We start from the raw sequence: 19,494 nt of genomic DNA on the forward strand, positions 1-19,494 counted from the left end.
ACTGTGTGAAAATTGGGACTGTGTGAAAATTGGGACTGTGTGAAATTTGGGACTGTGTGAAATTTGGGACTGTGTGAAAATTGGGACTGTGTGAAAATTGGGACTTCGTAAAAATTGGGACTTTGTGCGAGCGCTGATGACTGCGCAGTTGAGTGACCCTCAAACCAATCATCATCATCTTCATCATCATCACAAAAGGCAAAGGTCCTGCATTCCCATTTCGGTCGGGCTCACAGTATTAACCTACCAGGAAGTTTTGTATCAATTTGCACTCTGCTGCAAAGTGAAAAGTTCATTCTGGACTGTGGCTAAGCCTTGTCTCCGCAATGTCCTTTCTTCCAGGAGTGCTAGTCTTGCAAACTTCACAGGAGAGCTTCTGTGGAGTATGTAAGATAGGAACCAAGGTACTGGCGGAAGTAAAGTAGTGTGCGCGGGTCGTGAGATGGGCTTGGGTAGCTCTGCTACCAGAGTACTTGCCCACGAAAGGCGAAGATCCTGAGTTCGAGCTTCAGTCTGGCACTCATTTTCAATCGGCCAGGGAGTTTTGTTAAACAAATTGTTGTTGTTGTCTCAGTCCTGAGATTCGTTAGATACAGGTCTCCACGCTGGTGTAAACCGAGCAAGGCCCTTTATATGTACACAACTGCTGCAACCAACACCCATTTAAAGTTGCTTACTGTCTCCATGCGTGCTCTCCCTTTACTGTTCACCTTCCCCTATTACCAAGGTAACCCCTTCATGCCTCAGTATGTGGCATATCAACCGATCCTTTCTTTTAGACAATTTGTGTCATATGTACAGGGTGTTTCACAATTTATGTTACATACTTCTAAAGGTTGTAAGAGGGACTTAGTAGATTAGGTTTTGCGTAGGAACCAATATCCGTCAACCTCACCCAACAGCGCTACATAACGTCGAAGTTACATGCGCCAGCGCCGCAAATGTATCTATATACAGGATGATTCCATGACAATCTTACAAACTTTCTAGGATGATGGATAACGATAAGTGTCTCAGTTTCAGGTAAGGGTCCCTTTACCGGAAACGAACGGATCGAAAGTTATAAGCGAAAACCGTTCTGTTACCTCTGAGACTGGAATACATGAACGGGTAATGTTGTTGCTAAGATTGTAGGGTAGGCAACTTTCAGAAGGGGTGGTATGAACCAAAACAAGGAAAAAATGACTAGCAAACACGGACTCTGAAAAACTATGGGTACCTGTTTGTCTTCGCTACTGTGAAACACATCTCCCGTATTGAACAAGTACTTATAGCTCTTGAGGTATGCATTTTAGAGCCGATGTTTACTGCAGTTTTCTTGGTTTGACCCATACCACCACTGTTGAAAGTTGTCTACCTCACATTCTTAGCCACAACAGCATCAATACATGTATTCCAATGTCACAGCTATCAGAACGGTTTTCGCTTCTAACTTTCGACTAGTTTCTTTCCAGTGCAGGGACCCTTACCTCAAATTGATATATTTATCCTTCCCATTGTCCTAGAAAATTTGTAACATCATCACGGAATCACCCTGTATACACATACATTTACAGATGCCAGTGCTTGTAACTTTGACGGTCTGTAGCTTCATTGGGTGACGTTTCCTATCTAAAACTAGATCTACTAATTCCCCTCTACAACCTCTAGAAGCGTGTAACATGAACTGTGAAACACCCTATAGACTACTACACTCATGCTAATAAGGATAATTGCAGAATGTGGTGCCACACAACGTGGCACTACACAAAACTGGCGCTAATAGCATAGGCACATGGGGAACAGACACGACACACATCTGTAAGTCCACGGTATTGGTGATAAGTTGAGAAAACCGTCCAGAAACACATGTGCTACAAAACGCCACTGTTTCCTGCACTTGTACCCCGACATCAATATGGGATATGATTACCATGCATTCCGTCCTCAGTAGCTGAGTGGTCAGCGCGACAGACTGTCAATCCTAAGGGTCCGGGTTCGATTCCTGGCTGGGTCGGAGATTTTCTCCGCTCAGCGACTGGGTGTTGTGTTGTCCTAATCATCATCATTTCATCCCCATCGACGCGCAAGTCGCCGAAGTGGCGTCAAATCGAAAGACTTGCACCAGGCGAGCGGTCTACCCGACGGGAGGCCCTCGTCACACGACATAATTATATTATTTATATTACCATGCACACGTACAAAGGCCGCACAACAGGTTGGCATACTCTGGATCAGGTGGTCGAGCAGCTGCTGGGGTATAGCCTCCCATTCTTGCACCAGTGCCGGCCGGAGCTCCTGAAGTATTGTAGGGGTTTGAAGATGTGCAGCGATAGGTCGACCGAGAGCATACCAGACGTGCTCGATGGGGTTTAGGTCTGGAGAACAGGCAGGCCACTCCATTCTCCTGATAACTTCTGTTTCAAGGTACTCCTCCACGATGGCAGCTCGGTGGGGCCGTGCGTTATCATCCATCAGGAGGAAAGTGGGACCCTCTGCATCCCTGAAAAGGCGGACATACTGGTGCAAAACGACGTCCCGATACACCTGACCTGTTACAGTTCCTCTGTCAAAGACATGCAGGGATTGACGTGAACCAATCATAATCCCACCCACCATCAATCAACAATCTCCATACAGGTCCCTTTCAAGGACATGAAGGAGTTGGTATCTGGTTCCTGGTGCACACCAGATGAAAACTCGGCGAGAATCACTGTTCAGACTATACCTGGACTCGCCCGTGAACATAACCTGGGACCACTGTTGCAATGATCATGTACTGTGTTGTTGACACCAGGCTTTACGGGCTCTCCTGTGACCAGGGGTCAGTTGAATGCACCTCGCAGGTCTCTGGGTGAATAAACCATGTCTGTTCAGTCGTCTGTAGACTGTGTGTCTGGAGACAACTGTTCCAGTGGCTGCAGTAAGGTCCTGAGCAAGACTATCTGCAGTACTCCGTGGCCGTCTACGGGCACTGATGATGAGATATCGGTCTTCTTGTAGTGTACGCTGTGGGCGTCCCGTACTGTAGCACCTGGACACGTTTCCTGTGTTCTGGAATCGCTGCCGTAATCTTGAGATCACACTTTGTGGCACACGGAGGGCCCGTGCTACGACCTGCTGTGTTTGACCAGCCTCTAGTCGCCCTAGTATTCTACCCCTCATAACGTCATCAATATGTGTTCTTTGAGCCATTTTCAACACACAGTCACTATTAGCACGTCTGAAAACGTCTGCACACTTACTCGCTGCACCGTACTCTGACATGCACCAACACACCTCTGCGTATGTGGACTGCTGCCAGCGCCACCGTGCGACGATCGCAGGTCAAATGCACCGCATGGTCATACCCCGAGGTGATTTAAACCCGCTAACCGCCCACCAGAGCGTTGTTTCACCATGTATCAGTATTATCTTTAATTTATGAGCATGAGTGTAGATAAACACAAGGCTCAGCTCCATTACCCCGAAACTTGCCCTCGGCAGGCTGGCTTGGATGCCTCAGCGATAGAGATTACCATACCGTAGGTGCGGCCGCATGGAAATCTATCTGTTGAGTGATCAGACAAATGTGTCGCTATTCAAGTGGGGCAGCAGCCTTTTCAGTATCTGCGGGGGCAACAGTCTGGATGATTGGATGTTCTGGCCTCCTAACGTCTACCGAAACGGCCTCGCCGTGCTGGTGCTCAAATGGCTGAAAGCGAGGGCAGACTACGGCCGTAATTGTTCCCCAGGCCAACAGCTCTGCTGTACGGTTAAATGGCGATAGCATTCTCTCAGGTTAAACATTCCAAAGGTAAAGTAGTTCCCCAATCGCATCTCCAGGCAGGGGCTGCTCGAGGATATGTAATCATCGAGAGAAACAAAACTGGCGTTCTGTGGATTGGAGCATGGAATGTTAGATCACTTAACGGGGCAGGATATAGTGGGAATTAGTGAAGTTCGGTGGCGAGAGGAACAGGACTTCTGGTCGGGTGAATACAGGGTTATAAATACAAAATCAAATAGGGGTAATGCAGGAGTAGGTTTAATAATGAATAAAAAATGTACGAAAGTGGATATGTCACTATGAACAGAATAGCGAACGGATTATAAAAGGCAAGAAAGACACGAAGCCAACACCCATCATAGTAGTACAAATTTATATGCCAACTAGCTCTGCAGATGACGAAGAGATTGAAGAAATGTGTGGTGAGATAAATTATTGAGATAATTAAGGGAGATGAAAATTTAATCATGGTCGGCGGCTGGAAGTCGATAGTAGGGAAAGGAAGAGAAGGAAATATTTTAGGTGAATTTGGACTGGACGAGACTAATGAAAGACGAAGCCGCCTGATAGAATTTTGCACAGAGCATAATTTAATCGTCGCTGTCACTTGGTTTAAGAACCGTGAATTAATGTTGTACACGCGGAAGAGACCTGGAGACACCGGGATGTTTCACATTGATTTTATAACAGCAAGGCACAGATTGTGGAACCAGATTTTAAATTGTAAGATGCTTCAAGGGGCAGATGTTGATTCTGACCACAATTTATTGGTTACGAACTGTAGATTAAAACTGAAGAAATTGCAAAACAGTAGGAAATTAAGGAGATGAGACCTGGATAAGTTGAAAAATAAACGGTTGTGGAGAGTTTCGGAGGGAGCATTAGGCTAAGATTGACAAGAACAGGAGAAAGGAACACAGCAATAGCCGAATGTGTATCTTTGAGACAGAGATTGTGAAGGCAACAGAGGATGAAACAGGGGCGTAGCAGAAATCCTTGGATAACACAGGAAATATTTAATTTAATTGATGAAAGGAGAAAACATACAAATGCAGTAAATGAAGCAGGTGAAAGGGAACACAAACGTCTAAACAATGAGAGTGACAGGAAGTGCAAAATGACTAAGCAGGAATGGCTAGAGCACAAACGTAACAATTTAGAATATATCACTAGGGTAAAGATAGACATATATCACTAGCAGAAAGATAGATATCGCCTACAAGAAAATTAGAGACACATTTGGAGAAAAGAGAAGCAGCTATATGAATATCAAGAGCTCAGATGAAAAACCAGTCCTAAGCAAAGAAGGGAAATGATCATATAAAATTAATTGTTGGTAAGGCGGGTGCCAGGTTGAGATTCATTGGGAGAGTCCTTAGAAAATGTAGTCCATCAGCAAAGGAGGTGGCTTACAAAACACTCGTTCGACCTATACTTGAGTATTGCTCATCAGTGTGGGATCCGTACCAGGTCGGGTTGACGGAGGAGATAGAGAATATCCAAAGAATAGCGGCGCATTTCGTCACAGTATTATTTGGTAAGCGTCATAGCGTTACGGAGATGTTTAGTAAACTCAAGTGCCAGACTCTGCAAGAGAGGCGCTCTGCATCGCGGTGTAGCTTGCTGTCCAGGTTTCGAGAGGGTGTGTTTCTGGATTAGGTATCGAACATATTGCTTCCCCCTACTTATACCTCCCGAGGAGATCACGAATGTAAAATTAGAGAGATTCGAGCGCGCACGGAGGCTTTCCGGCAGTCGTTCTTCCCGCGAACCATACGCGACTGGAACAGGAAAGGGAGTTAATGACAGCGACACGTAAAGTGCCCTCCGCCACACACCGGGTTGTGGCTTGTAGAGTATAAATGTACATGTAGATGTACATGAAACATGTAAGGAGTGTACAGACGGTCTATACAATGGAGATGAACCTGAAGGCAGTATCATAGAACTGAATGAGGACGCAGATGAAGATGAGATGGGTAATGTAATACTGCGAGAAGAATTTAACAGAGCACCGAAAGACCTAAGCGGAAACAGCACCCCGCGAACACACGGCGTTTCATCAGAGTTACTGATAGCCTTGGAAGAACCAGCCATGAGAAAACTATTCCATCTACTGTGCAATATGTAGGAGACAAGCGAAATACCGTCAGACTTCAAGAAGAAGCAGGTGCTGACAGCTGTGAATATTACCGATTTCGGTAATGGAATTTAATACCACATAGTTGCAAAACACCAACAGGAATTTTTTACAGAAGAATTGAAAGCATGTAGACGCCGACTTCGGGGAAGATCTGTTTACACCTACAGGGTGTCCGAAAAGTCTTTCCCTGATTACATAAATTGATAACTAAGGCTAGAAGTAAGATACAAATATGAAACTGGTATCTAATTGTTTACAAACTATCAAAGTTTTTTTCACACATCAGTAAACTTCCACATGAGCACCCTTTGTAGGCGATATTCAGTTTTTCGTCCACAGGTTAGCCAACATAACTGGAGGGATCGTTTCAACGACTGTGGTTATCCGTTGCCACAGGGTTTCAAGATCTGGTACACGTGTTCGGTAGACCTCGTCCTTGACATAACCCCATAAAAAGAAGTCTAATGTGGTTATGTCTGGAGAGCGTGGAGGCCAATCCGTTGGCTCATCACGACCAATCCATCGCCCAGGAAAGGTCATATCGAGATATGCACGAACGTCCAAACCCCAATGAGGCGGTGCACCGTCTTGCTGAAACAAGACATCGGGGTGATACTGAAGCAGCTGAGGAACAGCATACAGTTGCAACATGTCCAGACACACTGCAGATGTGATGGTAGCCTCAGCGAAGAAGAATGGCCCGATAATTCGATCGTGCAATAGCGCGCACCAAACATTCACCTTTGGACTGCCTCTGGTGCACTCCATGACCTCGCCAGGGGGTTGTGAATCCAAAATGCGCACATTGTGGCGATTCACTTATCCACTGACAAAAAAGGTCGCTTCGTCGGAAAAGGCAATTCGTCTGAGATAACCATCATCGTCCTCAATACGTGATAGCATTTCGACCGCAAAGTCATATCGACGTGTACTGTCATTGGGCAACAAGGCCTGAACGATTTGCACTTTGTATGCACGAAACAATAAACGTTTGTGTAAAATGTCATGGAGAGAGCTTTTTGGCATCTGTAATTCACGTGAGGCCCTGCGCACCGATTTTTTCGGACTTCGCAGAAAAGACTGCCTTACAGCTTCCACCCTGTCTGCTGAGGTTCTTGGTCGACCAGACCTCGGAAGGTCAGCAACCGATCCTGTGTTCTTGAACCTATCATACCAGGCTTTAATGCTCTTGACATCAGGTGGATTCCTTCCAAATGTTGTCTGGAAGTGTCTCTGCATTGTGGTTGGTGATCGTGTGTCATGGTACCGCAGGATACACTGTGCCTTCTCCTGATTGTTTAACGTGGCTTCTTGGGCACTGCACCTCATCCACTACTTACGTACTGCGAACCTAAAACAGAAAAAAAACTTTGATAGTTGTAAACAATTCGACACAAGTTTCATATTTGTATCTTACTTCTAGCCTGAGATATCAATTTATGTAATCAGGGAAAGACTTTTCGGACACCCTGTATATTCCGGAGAAATGTTGGAATATGAGAGGCAACATTGACCCTACGATTTATCTTAGAAGATAGGTTAAGGGAAGGCAAACATACGTTTATAGCATTTGTAGACTAACAGAAAACTTTTGACAATGTTGACTGGAATACTCTCTTTGAAGTTCTGAAGGTATGAGGGGGAAAATACAGGGAGAGGAAGGCTATTTACAACTTGTAAAGAAACCAGACGGCGGTTATAAGAGTCAAGGGATATGAAAGAGAATAAGTGTCTGAGAAGGAGGTGAGACAGGTTTGTAGCCTATCTCCAGTCTTATTCAGTCTGTACCTTGAGCAAGCAGTAATGGGAACCAAAGAAAAATTTGGAGTAGGAACTGAAGTTCAGGGAGAAGAAATAAAAACCTTGAGGTTTGCCGATGACACTGCGATTCTGTCAGAGATAGCAAAGCACTTGGAAGAGCAGTTGAACGGAATGGACAGCGTCTTGAAAGGAGGATACAGGACGAACCTCAAGAAAAGCAAAATACGGATAGTAGAATGTAGTTGAATTAAATCAGGCGATATTGATGGTACTAGATTAGCAAATGAGGCACTTAAAATAGTAAATGAGTTTTGTTATCTGGTTCAAATGGCTCTGAGCACTATGCGACTTCTGTGGCCATCAGTCGCCTAGAACTTAGAACTAATTAAACCTAACGAACCTAAGGACATCACACACATCCATGCCCGAGGCAGGATTCGAACCTGCGACCGTAGCGGTCGCGCAGTTCCAAACTGAAGCGCCTAGAACCGCTCGGCTAACCGGCCGGCTTTGTTATCTGGGTGTCAAAGTAACTGACGATGGTCGAAGTAGAGGGGATGTGAAATGTAGACTGGCAATGGCAAGAATGGCGTTTCTGTAAAGAAGAAATTTGTTGACATCGAATAGTGATTTAAGTGTTAGGAGGTCTTTTTATGGGAGAAAAGACTTCCTTCTGGAAGAAGGGAGCGATTGGTAAGACACGTTATGGGACATCAGAAGATCACCAATTTACTATTGGAGGGAGGTGTATGGGGTGAAAATCGTATAGGGAGACGAAGAACGATGTAGATTGCAGATTCGGAGTTGAAGAGGCTTTGGCAAGATAGGGTAGCATGGATAGCTGCATCAAACCCGTATTCGGACTGAAGACCACAACAATAGCAAAGATTAGATATTGTTTAACGCTGTTGTCAAATATCTTGGAAATCTCTGGATCGATTCATATCAAATATTTACGCGACACACGAATAAACATTCAGACGGACAGAGGCATTACTTTTTTTGATTTTTTAAAAAAAAGAGCAATATGCAGGTTTTCCGACAAAACCAATGGGAGAAATAAACTGCTGTTCTGTGGTGTGAAAATCTGCTGTTTAGTTTTCTTTGTCGCACTCATTTTCAAGTATGATAACAGGGCATTTAAATTACTAACAAATTATTTTCCATTGTATATTGTTTCGCCTTATATATAATTTTAAATATAAATTGAACACACAACAATGTGCCGTTTGTTGTTTTCCCTGCATTCGGTTTTAACATAAAAAAGCAGTGTATGTGTGGCTTGCTCGTGGTCTCGCGGTAGCGTTCTCGCTTCCCGAGCACAGGGTCCCGGGTACGAATCCCGGCGGGGTCAGGGATTTTCACCTGCCTCGAGATGACTGGGTGTTGTGTCGTCCTCATCACCATCATTCATCCCCATTACGGTCGGAGGAAGGCAATGGCAAACTACCTCCACTAGTGTCCTAGGTCCCCTAGTACGGCGGTGCTGGTCTCCTGCATCGTCTCCTACGCTCTGTCAAGGAGTATGGGACCTCATCATCATCATCATGTGTGGATTATCTGCACATGACAAGAATACAACGAGATAATCCGAATTGTCCTAAATTTTGTGATTCCACTCGTTCACATGTTAGAACTATGCGAAATACTTCAGTGAAGTTAACATGCTCACAGATCCAGCAGGTGACGAGGTCTGTCTCAGACCCCATATACCAATAATCGTAACAGATTTACTCACTCATTTTAAGCGAATGCAATTGCCAATCGCCGGCCGCGGTGGCTGAGCGGTTCTAGGCGCTTCAGTCCGGAACCGCACGACTGCTACGGTCACAGGTTCAAATCCTGATCGGGCATGGATGTGTGTGATGTCCATAGGTTAGTTAGGTTTAAGTAGTTCTAAGTTCTAGGAGACTGATGACCTCCGATGTTAAGTCCCATAGTGCTCAGACCCATTTGAACCATTGCAATTGCGAATCAACATTTTGCTCGCAGTAACAATATTGGTAAACAAGGCTCTAGATGAAAGGAAGGGGGGTAGAGGAGATGGAGGGAGGGGGGACGACGAAGACGAAATAGACATAAAGAAGAGAAAGGAGGAGATGGACAAAGAGGTGGATCGTGGGAGAGAGGACAAGGGGAGGGGGAGGGAGAGAGAGAGAGAGAGAGAGAGAGAGAGAGAGAGGAAGGGAGAAGGAGATAGAGAGAGCGGGAGAGAGGAGGAGATTGAGAGAGAGAGAGAGAGAGAGAGAGAGAGAGAGAGAGAGAGAGAGAGAGAGAGAGGAGATTGAGAGAGAAAGAGAGAGAGAGAAAGGAGGAGACTGACAGAGAAGTCATGGAGAGGACAAGGGGGGGGGGGGATAGAGAGAGAGAGAGAGAGAGAGAGAGAGAGAGAGAGAGAGAGAGCGGGAGGGAGAGGAGGAGATTGACAGAGAGAGAGAGGGAGGGAGAGGCAGAGGAGGAGATTGACAGAGAGGTCATGGGAGAGGGAGAGGACAAGGGGGGTGGGGGGAGGAAGGCAGAGAGAGAGAGAGAGGGAGAGGGGGCGGAGGGAGGGAGAGAGAGAGTGAGAGAGAGAGAGAAAGGCGGAGGAGGAGGAGATTGACAGAGAGGTCATGGGAGAGGGAGAGGACAAGGGGGGGGGGGGGAGAGAGAGAGAGAAAGAGAGAGAGAGAGAAAGAGAGAGAGAGAGAGAGAGAGAAAGGCGGAGGAGGAGATGAACAAAGAGAAGGAGACAAAGAGATGGACAGTCATAGGGGAGAGAAGGAATTTCAGACGTATAGCCACTTCCCATACATAATTAGGTACTCTGAAGCATTGCCAGGTTCGATAGTGACTTACACCAAACCTTCCCCTATAAGTTCACCTGTTAGTCACACATGCAGACAGAAGAAACGCAGCACAGAACCGTAATTTAGTAATATATGTTAACAAAATTCTCCTTTCTCGATATTGCTAGTCTGCATTTTACATCCCCTCTGTTTTGGCGATCATCAGTCATTTTGCTGCTCACATAGCAAAAGACGTGTCCTACTTTCAGTGTCACACTTACAAGTCTACACTGAGGCGACAAAAACCATGGGCTGCCTGCTAATATCGTGTGCGACCTCCTTTCTCCCGGCATAGAGCAGCATTTCGACGTGGCATTGACTCAACAAGTCGTTGGACGTCCCCTGCAGGAATACTGAGCCATTCTGCCTCTATAGCCGTCCATAATTGTGAAAATGTTGCCGGTGCAGGATTCTATGCACAAACTGACCTCTCGATTATGTCCCATAAGTGTTCGATGGGATTCGTCTCGGGCGACCTGTGTGGCCACATCATTCGCTCAAACTATCCAGAATGTTCATCAAAGTAATCTCAACGACTTGTGGCACAGTGACAAGCCGCATTGACATCCATAAAAATTCCATCATTGTTTGAGAACTTTAAGTCCACGAATGGCTGACAGTGGTTTCCAAGTAGCCGAATATAACCATTGCCAGTCAGTGATCCACGTAAATACAGCCCACGCCGCAGCCACCACCAGCTTGCCTAGTGCCTTGTTGACAACCTGAGTCCATGGCTTCGTGGGGTCTGCACCATATTCGAACTCAACCATCAACCGTCAACTGTTACGAACTCAATTCGTGTCTCATCTGACCAGCCCACGGTTTTCCAGTAGTCTAGGGTCCAACCGATATGGTCACGAGCCCATAAGGGCTCTGCAGGCGATGTCATGCTGTTAGCGAAGGCACTCGCGTCGGTCCCACTGGCCAGATTTCGCTGCACTGTTCTAACGGATACGTTCGTTGTATGTCCAACATCAATTTCTGCGGCTATTACACGCAGTGTTGCTTGTCTGTTAGCACTGACGACTCTGTGCAAACGCTGCTGCTCTCGGTCGTCAAGTGAAGGCCGCCGGCCACTGCATAAACCGTGGTACGAGGTAAGGCCTGATATTTTGTGTTCTCGGCACATCCTTGACACTGTGCACCTAGATATAGTGAATTTCCTAATTTCCGGAATGGAATGTCCCAAGCGTCTAGCTACAACCATCATCCCACTTTCAAAGTCTCTTAGTTACCATTGTGCTGCCATATCACGTCAGGAACCTTTTCGCTTGACTCACCTGAGTACAAATGACAGCTCCGCCAATACACGCGATACTACTGCCATCTGTATACGTGAATATCGCTATCCCACGACTTTTGTAACCTTAGTGTATTTTCTCTCAGCACCGCCTTATTTAATTGGACTACAGTCCTTCAGCTCTAAATAGGACAAAAAAGAAATTTACAGGCTCAACCTAATTAAAAGAAAGGATCAGTTGATAGGACACATACTGACGCATCAAGGAAAGGTCAGTCTGCTAATGGAGGGAAGTGTAGGGGTAGAAATTGTAGAGGGAGACCAAACCTTGACCATAGAACAAGGTTCGAGTGGATGTAGTTTTGGAGAGATGAAGAGGCTTGCACAGGATTAGTGTGGAGAGCTGCATCTGATCAGGCTTTGGACTGAAGACCACAACAACAACAAAACAACAACGGCATCAAGGAGATACCATTACCTCTGTTTTACTTTGGTTGACGTTCATCTTACAACTCGTTTCAAGACACTATCGATTACGTTCGACTGCTGTTCCAAGTCATTTACTGTCTCTGACAGAAATAAGATGTCATCAGCAAACTTCAAAGCTCTTATTTCTTCTCCTTAAACGTTGTAAATTTCCCCTTTGTTTACATTACTGCTTATTCCATGTACAGACTAAGTAACATCCAGTATAGACTTCTGCCCTGTCTCACTCCCTTTTCAAGAGCTGCTTCCCCTCTCGTCCTTCGTGTACTATGTCTAAACTTGTACATCCTGTCCTGTGTTATAAGAATGAGTTACTATCATGAGCAATTAAGTGAAGCTCTCATATATAAAGGTGTGCTTTATAACATGAATGTGTATTCCCCTATATTCAGTTGAAAAGGCGATATGATCACTAATGCCTCAGTGGTCGGCACTGGTAAAGCTACTGTTTCTTAAACGTACAGGGCGTTCGGAAATTCCCGTTACAGACTTCTGGGACTTTTAGAGGGGAGTGAGAACATAATATTTTGAATAGGAAACATATTGTTTCCAAGCTACAGCCGTTTTAAAACATGTACGCTAGGCAGGTCTGCAACAGGTAGTCATGTTGTGGAGGTGCTTACGTCGTATTGGCTGATGTCATTTGACATCTGTACTACCTCTTTCACATGGTCACTGCTGTCACAAACCAAACAGCTACTCATTTATGAATTTACGATTGTAAGCTTCCGCAGCAATGCTAAACTGTGAGGCAAGATTAAGTGCCGGTCGCTGTGGCCGAGCGGTTCTAGACGCTTCACTCTGGAACCGCGCGACCGCCACGGTCGCAGGTTCAAATCCTGCCTCGGCCATGGATGTGAGTGATGTCATTAGGTTAGTTAAGTTTAAGTAGTTCTAAGTTCTAGGGGACTGATGACCTCAGATGTTAAGTCCCATAGAGCTCAGAGCCATTTGAACCATTTTTTAACCACGATTAAGTCTCTTTGCCATGCAGGACTTAATACCACAACAACAGGATACCTTCGGTGCTATTGTCAATAAGTAGGGCAGTATTCTCCAAGACACAAAATGATTTAAACCCACCATCACGACCAAAAGGCTATCAGTGACGATATATTTATGGTACTGAGACAGTAAACAGCTATAAATGCCACAATGTCCCACTTACCAACTTACGTTGGACTGATGGCATATTTCAAGACATAAGCTTTGCTCATTATCTACCATTGTCCAAGTCGTGTACACTGTCACAACCAACACCAGTTAAATGCACTTTACTTGTTTAGACATTGTTAACTCGACATGAGCAGAAACAACCAGGGAGGTGGAGCTGCCATCCATCGCACAACAGACATCTTTCAACACCCTTGGAAGTTCTCTCTGAATAATGGGTTGGTACTATCACTGCTAACCTTTCCAGGCTGTAGTGATGTGAAGACAATTCACTTTAGGAATACTAATGCTTCTCATAATATGAAGGACTAACTCAATGCCTAAGCGGAGGTAGCCTCAAAGGGATATGTGAAATAATTTCTCCTGCCTCGTAACTGTGACAATATGTAATTTTGTGCTGGACTGTGTTTCCCTTGGGTTCTGCACTGATTTGGGCTGTCCCACTTGGTCATTGCTGAGGGGGTGTCAGTTCACACCACAAATTTCTTTTCTCCCCAATTATATTCAGTACCACCTCATTAGTTACATTATCTACCCATCTATCTTCAGCATTCTTCTGTAGCACCATATTTCAAATGCTTCTGTTCTCTTCTTACCTAAACTGCTTATCATCAGTGTTTCACTTCCATACATGACTACACTCCACTCAAACACCTTCAGAAGAGACTTCCTGACACTTAAATCTATACTCGATGTTAACAAATTTATTTCCTTCAAAAATGCTTTTCTTGCCATTGCAAGGTACATTCTACATCTTCTCTACTTCGGCCGTCATCAGTTATTTTGCTGCCCTAATAGCAAAACTCATCTACTGCTTTGTGTTTCATTTCCTAAATCTGATTCCCTTAACATAATGGCTCAAATGGCTCTGAGCACTATCGGACTTCACTTCTGAGGTCATCAGTTCCCTAGAACTTATAACTACTTAAACCTAACTAACCTAAGGACATCACACACATCCATGCCCGAGGCAGGACTTGAACCTGTGACTGTAGCGGTCGCACGGTTCCAGACTGTAGCACCTAGAACCGCTCAGCCACTCCAGCTGGCCCCCTTAGCATAACCTGATTTCATTCAACTACATCCCATTAACCTTGTTTTGCTTTTGTTGATGTTCATCTTATATTCTCCTTTCAAGACAATGTCCATTCCATTCAACTGCTCTTCCAAATCCTTTACCGTCTCTTACAGAATTACAATGTCATTGGCAAACCTCAATGTTTTTATTCTTCTCACTGAACTTTAATTTCATTTGAAAATTTTTCTTTGGTTTCTTTCACTACTTGCTCAATGTACAAATTGAACAGCATCAGGTATAGGCTAAAAACAACCTTGTCTCACTCCCTTGCCAACCAATGCTTCCTTTTCATGGCTTCTGGTTTCTGTTCAAGTTGTAAATAGCCTTAGGCTCCCTGTATGTTACTCCTGCTACCTTCAGAATTTCAAGGAGTGTATTCCAGCACCCTACAAAGCTATAAACACAGGTTTGCCTTCCCTTAACCTACCTTCTAAGACATGTCATAGGATAAGTACTGCATTGTGTGTTCCTATGCTGCACTGGAATCCAAACAGCTCTTTGTTAAGGTCTGCTTCTAGCAGTTTTTCCATTCCTATTTAAATAATCCATGTTAATATTTTTCAACAAAAAAAAAGTTCAAATGTGTGTGAAATCTTACGGGACTTAACTGCTAAGGTCATCAGTCCCTAAGCTTACACACTACTTAACCGACATTATCCTAAGGACAAACACGTACACCCATGCCCGAGGGAGGACTCGAACCTCCGCTGGGACCAGCAGCACAGTCCATGACTGCAGCACCTTAAACCGCTCGGCTAATCCTGCGCAGCATTTTGCAACCACACCTTGTTAAATTAATAGTTCAGCAATATTCACATCTGCTTTCTTTGAATTGGAATTATACATTCTTGTTTAAGTCCAAATGAACGTTTCCTCTCTCATACACCTGGCAAAACAGATGGAATAGTTTTGTTATGGCTGGTTCTTCCAAGTTCTCACTGAATGTCATCTACCCTCACGCCTTGTTTTGACTTAGGTCTTTCAGTGTCTGATCAAATTCTTATTGCAATATCATTTTATTGGAAGAGCAATGTTAACAAACTGCCAACAGATTTTCTGTTCGTTGACACATGGCTACGACCAAGAATTGCAGTGCACTCCTAGCGTATTGTACATTTACGTATTTTGTGATAATCTTGTTATTACTTATTAAATGAAAATGTGTGTATATTTTCTTTTTACACGCTCCTCATCAAAGAGGACCATTTCACTTAAGGTCTGCAGTATGGACAGTGTAAATATATTGTACTGTCTAGTCTCACTTTATGAAATGTCTTACATCTTCACTGTGTATCTGTGGGACAAAGGTATATCTCATCATGTGCAAGTCAGAGGAACATATTTCCAGAAACACAATTTTCTGTTTATCAAAGTAGTCAGCTGCATGTTGTGTCAACTCAATGAATCTCTCTGACACACACAATAAGGAGCTGCATATCTTCAAGTTGTAAGTTTGTTTTAGAGACAGGCATATTGGTGAAACTTTTTTCCTGTTTCGAAGAAGCGCATCTCAGTTTTGGGACCAGCAAAATGTATTGGCACTTATATTCTTCTGACTCAAATAAGTTTTAACCCAGCAGAGACAACTATCTGCTTGTTTTTCATATTATTATTTTCCTCCACTTGTTCACTATTTTCCTGTGTACTAAACAAGAAGTACATGTTGTCAACCCGGCTGTCTGTCAGTTCTCATAACAGTTTATGTACGAGGTTCCAAGCTATTTCATGTCCCCTGATAGTATCAGCTAGCCCAGAAACACTAGACAGAAAGAAATGACAGTCTTTTGTCAACATGATCATATCGCTTTCATTATTGTGTCACATTTTGTTTAGCTTTTTGTAGGATTCATTGTGAAGAGGTTAATGTTACTGTGCCATCTCCATTATATATAAAATTGCTCCAAATCATCAGCAAGATTGAAGTGAGAAGGATGTTCTGTGGATTCTGGATGGTGAAAGATATAGAGAAGCAGAGACAGTATTTAGCTCCACTTATTAAGGTAGTTTCCTAAAGCAAGGTCACATTCTACAAGTGCACAGTCTCACATAAACGTGACAAAGAAGGACTATCTCCTAAAAGATCGTTTTGAAGGTTAACGTACCAGAAACATTTGTGTGATACATACAGAAGAAAAGAGACAGAAGCAACATAATATTGACTGCTGACAAAAGTTCTCGTAGTCCAGGTATGGGCAGATACGACAAGGCAAGGGAGAGAAAAAGGTACTGTATAAAATCATTTTCTGCTGTTCCATCACATTTTTTCTGACAGAGCACTGTAAGACAGTTCTTACCTGAATATATACATAATTCACAAATTATATAAGAAACTTCACAAACAGGAACAGATTACTGCGGAAAACATTGTCCGCACAGAGACATAATCAATACAGAGTTTAACCTAGGCTATCTGTATGTAATCTCTACTGTCGCTTTCAAAATCTCTCCAAAATAAATGAAGCAGCAGAGAAAGACCAGCTCTCAGAACACTAAAAAGAGGAAACTAGAAATCTAAAAAATTAAATGAAGGAGCAGATCTGAGCAATGAATGCCATTTACTGCAATTTGGCTTAGAATGTGTAAGGTACTGTCTACACACAGCATCTAAGGTCATTTTCTACAGAATAAGACTATCTCTGTACAATATTACACTATACAGTTCAGATAGCAGGTAAGATGGAAATTACTTGTGACATGAAGGTGTAGTTAGAAACACGGATCAATTGATGTAGCATTTTGTGTGTTTCAAGAACTCCACAAGATTGCAGATGGCCTTCCAGTTGTTTTGTTCTCTGGCCCTTGAAGAGGACAAAATCAAAATGTCAATACGAGCACCATGTTTCTTCAGGCTGTACAAACTCTGAAAATCCCTACGATAAGCAGTGCTTCTTCGAGCTTTACCACCCTTGCGTAGCACTCACCTCACAAACCTTCCTGCAACGTGATGTCATTTTGAAGTCCACACGCAATATTGACAATCGATGCAGGAGGTGCCATATTCATTTTGGCATATTTCGATCTTTTGTATTATGACTTGCAGTATGCCATTTCAAGATAACGGCACATTGAGAATGTATCACAAAAACATCACCCTTATCAGTAAATGTCAGTTAATAAAGCATCAACAATATAACCCTTCAAGAAGTACTGTGATAACCAATACGTGAGATAAAAATCACGACTAAGTCTTAGTTTAATGGATAGCGTCATGGTTTATGGAGTCAAAGGATGTAGAATTGCATGCTGCTACATGCTAATTTCTTTTTCTCTTCATTTTAGCACCATTAACACAGTGTGGATCTTTCTTATGAATGTTATACAAATACGTCCTGCAGTATGTGTTATTTAACATTTCTGTCTGATTAGTGAATAAAGGGTGAAATAAATATTTGGCTATTTATTTTTGTATATAAGGCAATTTCAGAGTGAGTGGGTAGACACTAATATAGGAGGACAACTTAAATTTCTGCAACTGAAACAAGCAGCAATAAAATTAAATTCTTTCTTCTCATAAATATTTGGCTCTTTACTTCAAAATATGTGGTGATTTCCAAATGTGCGGTTAGGGAGGAGCCTAAGAGGACAGTTTAAATTGCTGCAAGTTAAATGATGAGTGATAACATTCACATTCTTTCTTGGGACAAATCTTTTGCAGGTAACACTCATCTCGCAAAACTTCCTGCAAACCAAATGCTAACAAAAGTTGATAGCAGTTCCTGCAGCTGTCCGTATTGTGTGTGACATCAAAACTGCATCATGTTTACTTTTGTGAAATGAGTGTTACCTGCCACTCTTTAATAAAGTGTGATTCAGTCTGTGCCAGTATAGAGATGGCTGCAAAAAATTTTAACAAAATGTGGTATATTCTTGTTCAAAAGAAAGACTTGCATAAAGTCGAAGAAATGGACCAGAAGGACTTCTTGATTTTGGTGCTATGCAGAACGAGTGGTTGAAAAATACAAAAATTAACAGTGAAGGAAATCAAGTACAATAGCTTAAGATGAAAACTTAAATATTGCCAACTTGATGTTAATCACACCTTTTCAAACATTTCTGTGATCAACAATTTAGAAATTTGCCAGTTTCCAGACAACCTAATATCATCATCCAGTCAGAACAGAAATACTGTGATAACTAAAATTTTAGGAAGAGAAAATAAAAGACCTCTCAGATCTTTGCCACAACGGGGCATTACCGAGGAACAGTATCACACGTTTTACAAAAGTCTTGAAGAAGAGAGAGCCGAAGATTCAGACCATGGTAGCACGGTTGTGATGAAGTTAGTGTGCAAGTGAATGTTCAGTGGTTACATTGGTACAAAAATCCACTAATATGCTATAATTGTAACTAGATTTAATCTGTAGAAATTAACTTTTTATACTATATTTTCTCAACTGATTGCATATCTCCAAAGTGTAAAACGCCTGTTTACATTAACTCACTTAGAATTGTAAAGACATATCTCAGTGCTGTATTAAACAGTGAAGACTATTTTTAAAGAAATATTATCACCCGACAGCTTTTGGAGTGTATTCTTTAGTAGTGTAAAGATTCCTCAATAAATTTGTATAATGTCACTGAAATGAAAATTCACATGTTAAAACACCTATCATACCTCCTGTAAAATCACTAAAATTGAGATACTTCCTCTGATCCTCTCACCGTTATTTGATCTAATCTAACATCATTACCTGGTGAAAAGTACTGTGTGGTTCAGAATAACATCCCACTGCAGTGTACAGCAATTACAGTACAGTTGCTGTCAATGCTGTAGGACTGCTAGCATGAAATGCAAATGCTCTGCTCTCGTCAGATGGCCTGTGCTAATGATGTATGTAACTCTCATTTCAGGTTCAGGTCCTGCGGGGAAGCGGCCCTTCGCTGCAGCCCGGCCACCCGGCGGCGTGCCTTCGGCGGTGCGGAGGCCCACCACTGTCTGACAGTGTCAACACTCGAATAAATTGAATTACGACATTATGACAAGTCTAAACTCTTGCATTTATTTCAGTGCACAGTCCAGGATAAAGGCAACTGGCA

At 43.2% G+C, this 19,494-nt stretch overlaps 1 protein-coding gene across 1 annotated transcript in view; it reads left to right on the forward strand.

Annotated features, from left to right (window-relative positions):
- LOC124550650 (H2.0-like homeobox protein) overlaps positions 1-19,422 on the forward strand; it is a 120,686-nt gene extending 101,264 nt beyond the window's left edge. Inside the window, exon 5 of the mRNA XM_047125374.1 lies at positions 19,309-19,422. Within this exon, the coding sequence (XP_046981330.1) occupies positions 19,309-19,422 (114 nt within the window). The remainder of the gene's footprint in view (positions 1-19,308) is intronic.
- Positions 19,423-19,494: the final 72 nt, after the last annotated feature.

The sequence above is a fragment of the Schistocerca americana genome, chromosome 9 (genome assembly GCF_021461395.2).
Source record: "Schistocerca americana isolate TAMUIC-IGC-003095 chromosome 9, iqSchAmer2.1, whole genome shotgun sequence".
NCBI lineage: Eukaryota > Metazoa > Arthropoda > Insecta > Orthoptera > Acrididae > Schistocerca > Schistocerca americana.